Source organism: Rhinopithecus bieti, unplaced genomic scaffold, assembly GCF_001698545.2.
Source record: "Rhinopithecus bieti isolate Rb0 unplaced genomic scaffold, ASM169854v2 scaffold_5948, whole genome shotgun sequence".
In the NCBI taxonomy this organism is placed as follows: domain Eukaryota; kingdom Metazoa; phylum Chordata; class Mammalia; order Primates; family Cercopithecidae; genus Rhinopithecus; species Rhinopithecus bieti.
The window spans coordinates 734,396-740,269 of NW_016805422.1; the positions used below are offsets into that span (position 1 = coordinate 734,396).

A 5,874-nucleotide genomic window follows, 5' to 3' on the forward strand; every position below is an offset into this window, starting at 1 on the left:
AAAAACCCCCTCAAAAAAAAAAAAAAAAAAAAAAAAAAAAAAAAAAGAAAAAAACTATTCAATGATGCAATCACCCCCTCCATCAAGTTTGAGGCAGGCTGAAAAAGTCTTCTTTCTTAGCCAAAATGTCTCATGTCCTTTAGGGCAGAGTAATACATTATACAATGTAGGTATATGGGAAAAGCAGTACATCTCAATGGGTTTGAATTCTTGGAAAGGAAGGGGTCCCGAATTTATGATCTAAACAATGCTCGTACTGATATTGTTGTCAATGACGAATATAGAAATAATATCTGAAAAGTTATTAGCACTAACAAGTGCAAATATTATCCACATTGGCCTTCTGAAGTAGGCCCACAAATCTAGGCTAGAAAGTTTACCCTCAACTCTAAATTCAAGTCTTAAATGATTTGTTTCCTAATCATACACAGAGCACTACATGTGGGAGACCCAATTTATTTTCTTCAATAGTGTGTTACAAGATATATTTTAGCCATGGTTACAGGGCACCATGCAATTCACTAGTAACAATTAAAATTACAACCAATGAGGAAGCCTGGGTAATCCTAAATAACAGTCTACTGAAATAAATATTTTCATGCAATAAAGAACAAAACTAATACTAACGAAAATCTGTTTTCTCTTGGTAAAGCCCACAGCAAAGCACAAATGTTTCCAGGTATTAAGGGTGGTGGTGGTGAAAAAATATAAACTAAAAGAGTTTATCTTCTAAAAAGAAAATAATAAAAATGGCTAATTTAGTACACAGACGGAACTAGCAAAAAGTAGCGAACAATTCCTTTATTACAATGGACTCTGAAGTCAGTTTACTGTAATTTAAATCTTAGCTTTGTACTAAATCTTACCCTTTGTGCAAAAGGTACTGCAAAGGACAGTACATGTCTGTCATCAGTGATCTAAGATCTGAGGCCTTTGTCCCAGACTCTCCAACATACTCTCCACACACAGTCCCTAACCATCTATCCAACCAGACAAACCTAGTACATGCAGGTTACAAAACTACCATGCCAAGCTTTATGGATTCTAGAGCACTCATTACTAAATAACTTACTATACACAACAGCCTCATGAAGGGCAATTCAGAATTCTCCATCAGCAAATATCTGCATGTCATAAACCTTCCAACTTGCTTAGTAACATCAGAATTCTACCTCGGCAAATACCTGCATGTCATAAACCTTCCAACTTGCTTAGTAACACTGAATGTCACAATGAAAGTACATGCATGGGACATCGGCTCTGGGCAACAGACAAGGGGAGAATGATATGTGGTAAAAAGTGTTGGGTTAGGATGGGGAGAACCAACAGCTTTGTTTCTTAGTATGTTATTAAAGCATAGGGCAAAGTGCGAACCAAATAGAGGATCTCTGGTAAAATAATCGAATACTGGAGCTGGCTTTGGGCATCTTAGCATAGTGTCAAAGAGCAGAGATACTAGAGCTGGCTCCAGCAAATCACTGGGATGTTATAAGAGTTAAATGAAATAATCCGTGTAAAAATCACAAGGTACCTGGCACCAACTCCAGGTGGTGCTCAAAAAGATGTTACCTATCGTCAGCTACAGGCTTGGGCAAGCCAGCAGGAGACACTATCGTCTGTCTAGTGTTTAGACCTCCACATAGCCTGCACAGTTGACGCCTCTTCCTCCAAGGGCATCAAGGACGTAGCCCCAATTCAGCAACTCTGCTTTCATACTGTTCCTGAGAATGCATCCATCCTGAAACAGACACTCGGGGACACACAGGCAACTCCAAGTCATACATCGGCTGCAATGTTTATAACCCTGAGACCAGAGCCAATGGCCATCTGGCTTGGTTTGGTTTCCTTTTGAATGTGGTTTTAGCTGGATCTGTGACAAGAGTCCCCACTCCATCAACCAGTAGAGTGATCTCATCTACAGAATTTAAACAAGATGCCTCTGGGGTTTCTTCCATTTTCACCAAGAACTTAGTTCACTAGAACGCTCACTATGGAAAACGCTGAGCTCTGCCTTGAGAAGTGGTATGAGCCTGTATCATCAGAACAGCATCCACAAAGCTTCTGTGACACTGTAATTTTTACTCTATTTTAGCAGAAGTGGCTACTAAATTCACAGAGTCCAGGACAAAATGAAAAATGCAGAGACCTTATTCAAAAATTGAGAACGCAAAGATAGTGAGATCTGAGCGTTACACCAAGAGAGGGCAGGGTCTGGGGGGGCTCCTAACAACAGCAGGGCCCTGAGCAACCGCACAGCGCACAAAGGCAGCCCTGCATTTTCATATTCCCTTTTGAGTAACAAAGGCAGGAAGTCCAAAGCGTAAAGNCCTGAGCCTGGCAGAAGCATAATTTACTGCCCCAAAGGGAAATAATATCCTACAATGTAAGAACCTCTCCTCTTTATGTTATTATTTTTAAGGACATGGAATTATCACTAAGATCTTAGAGTATACTTGGATACTCACTCAGGTGAGCAGTAAGCAAACAAATACTATTTCAAGTCCTTTAATTACTTACATAGTGGCTGGAGTCCTTATCATCCACCTTCCTTTTCTTGATGTCATTGGAAAATTCAGGCCCATTTCTGCGTTTATCTGTGCCTCTTAGACTGTCTGGGACCAGAAGGGAATTACTCTGCAAGACAGAAAAATTAATCAAAGATTTCTTCCCAAGCCTCTTTGTACACATGAAAACCCAACCTCGATGTGAGAACTATTTTTGAAAGGTGATACCTACACAGCCTTTCATTCCATTTAATTCATCTCATCTAAAGACTTTGATGGCAAACGTATCTACAGGTTTACACACTTAAAAAGGAGACCCTGACTTTGCAATTAAACCATCCAAAGCTAGGTGGATTCTTCAGGCCTCCTTGGAAATGTGTTTCTGTTCTCTTTACTGTTTGAGAAATAGGAGCTTACTGTGTTGTATGTGGATGTGTTTTTATTCTTTCCCACTGCGACTTCCTGGTCAGGAATGCGAATGGCCTATGAGCAAATCTTGAGATTACTCTATTAAACATATTCTTTAACTGTAAGAGTCAATGTGTACCACTCTAAAAAGGCACAAAGGAAGCGGTGGGATTAACAGCATGGTTTCCTAAAAGGCAAATCACATTTTCCACAGCAACAATGAAGGAACTCTTTTGAATTCTTTTAATTTATTGTTGAAAATAAGACTTGGTGTTCCTCGCCAATAGCGCTGAAATTTAAGACTCAAGGGGGGAATTTCGGCCAGTGAATCTTCAATAGCAAGGCCAGCTCCCACGCACAAAGCAGGAACAAGGACTAATCTTTTCCACAAACCACACAGGATACTTTCATTCGCATATGCTGAGTAGGAACTGTTGACCCAAAGAAAACAGGCATTTTAGATATTTTGGGGTCACATGACATGATCTGACATCTCTTCAATTCCCATCTCCCCTCGGGCTAAAGCATCAGAACATGTTACAATGAGTTCTTTTAAGTGTGGGATTAGCATATGCAAGGGGGCAATTTGTTCAGTGATGTGTTACTGCCCTGAACAATGTTGAATGAGCTGTGCAAAAACCTCCTTTCACAAAGCCCAGATAACCCCAATCCCTGAAAGATGTTTGAGAACTAACAGGGCGGTGCCCAGGGCCAACAGACAATTATGTTACCTTTCTCTGCCACAATTTAAAACAGAAGGGACTGGGGGATACCTTTAAGTTAGATGACATCTAATGGACAGTATACAACAGGAGCAAATACTTTATGGTACCTTTTTAAAAGCCGTGAGTTTCATTCCTAACCAGCCAGAGGTAATGAGCCAGGTGGCCAGCCCTCAAAGCTCCCCCTGAAAACCATGGACCCCACCATGGGAGGGTTGTTCCCAGCTCAACCATATGCAGGAGGAAATCAAAACTGGGGACCAGAAGGCAATCCCAAGCCTCTTGGCCCTCCTCAGGGACTGACTCTAAAGGAGCTGGGCTCTTTTATTCATGACTGTTCAAGCTACACAAATGCCAGGAGGCTTAGATAAAAGCAGCTGGGAGGGACCAATGCAATTCAATATAGAGAAGCTCAAAGTAATGTCTTTACCACAGTGTTTGGGGCTGAAAGGTGAGCCGGCTGGATCCCTGAACTAATTACCTAGATAAATGTCCGCTAAAAACTAACCCCTCCAACCCAGACCCACAGCTGACAAGGCTGCAGGAGACCTAACTCTTGCAAAGTGCTAACACGCCCTCTGAAAAGCTGGGCTGGAGCAGCAGCTGCTTGTTCACACATGGGAAACATGTTTAAATACATCTCTCTCTTCTAGTTTATTTCAGCCCTGAGGTCTCCTCCTCCAGACTCTGAGCAGCATCCAGGGCAGGGCTATGTCTTATTCAACTTTAAATCCGCCCAAGTGCCCAGCAAAATGGGGCATAGAGTCGGTGTGTGCTGACCAGTCTCTCTCCACAGTCTTCCAAGCTCTCCTGCTGTCATCAGCACTGCATGTCCAAGCCACAGGGCCATTCCAAGACAGCTTCTTAATGTCTTTTTTTTTTTTTTAACGATGTCAAGTAGTACTGTGAACGTCAAAGTAAACTACACTTCTGTTAGAAACAATACAATTTCTGTTAGAAACAATAACCTTTCTATGACTGGACATTTAAGACTGTCAAGCTTTGAGGCCTCTGCGTCTATGTGTTCAAAGTTACTACTGTAATTTCCGCTTGAGCAGCTTAAATGAAGCTTATAGTCTGAATAGGTTTTGAAAAGCTCTGAAAGTTCCTCCAAATGTGGTGGACAGGGCTAGTAATTAGCAGCGCTGCTTATCTGAAAATGGACCCCATTCAACAGCAGACTTCAACAAGTTACAAAACAAGATGCCTCATCATACCTTTGATGCTGTAAAATTGACTCAAAACAAGGCAGCAGAGAGTGTGGGCTGGAAAGGCACAGGAAAACCACACTCAGACCCAGGGATCCCTGGCCCATGCAGCTGCCGGACGCCCGGCCGGCTTTCTACCTAAAGGCTACCCCACCAAAAAGAGACCGCTTCCTTTTACTCTTGTTCCTGTGAACCCAGTTTTCTGTGTATAACTGCCCCTGACTTCTTCCAGCCCTGATGCTGCTTTCATTGTTGTTCTTGATATGAGCAAATAGTTCCAGCCTAATGAGCTTCACTGGCAGCAACAGCAACCATTCTGGTTTTTAAACTACTGCCTGGGGGACCCTTACCTTCATGATTCCCTCATTTGTTTCCAGAAACCCAAAAGTGACTTTGTGGGTACTGCATTTCTTGAGGTATTTTTCCCTCACACTGTGATTTCTCCTTGTGCACCCCCTACTGTGTGTTGCTTATGGCTCCAGGGTAGAACACAGTCATTTTGATGGCCATGAAGAGCCACTTTATACATATTTTGAGAATTCAGAGATTAAACCTGGGTATTGACTAAATTGTCATTTTGATCCTCCAAAATTCCGAATGCTATGTTGTCTGGGTCCACATCTAACAAATCGAGGCAACATTTATGGGGATACCATTTGCAAAAGAATGAAACAGAGGTTGCTTTGCATTAAGCTATTTAAAAATGGTTATGAGGCGGGGTGCGGTGGCTCATGCCTGTAATCCCAGCACTTTGGGAGGCCAAGGCGGGCAGATTGCCTGAGGACAGGAGTTCGAGACCAGCCTGGCCAACATGGTGAAACCCCATCTGTACTAAAAAAAAAAAAAAAAAATACAAAAATTAGCCGGGTGTGGTAGCAGACACTTGTAATCCCAGCTACTTAGGAGGCTGCGGCATAAGAATCACTTGAACCCAGGAGGTGGAGGTTGCAATGAGCAGAGATTGTGCCACTGCACTCCAGCCTGGGTGACAGAGTGAGACTCCACCTCAAAAAAATAAAAAAAAAGAAAAAT

General features: G+C 42.2%; 1 protein-coding gene across 12 annotated transcripts in view; it reads right to left on the bottom strand.

Moving 5' to 3' along the window:
- Positions 1-5,874, bottom strand: part of TLE1 (TLE family member 1, transcriptional corepressor) — a 108,234-nt gene that overhangs the window by 34,742 nt on the left and 67,618 nt on the right. For all 12 annotated transcript variants that reach the window (XM_017872356.1, XM_017872354.1, XM_017872360.1 and 9 more), the window contains one exon: positions 2,518-2,634. In XM_017872356.1, the coding sequence (XP_017727845.1) occupies positions 2,518-2,634 (117 nt within the window). The remainder of the gene's footprint in view (positions 1-2,517; positions 2,635-5,874) is intronic.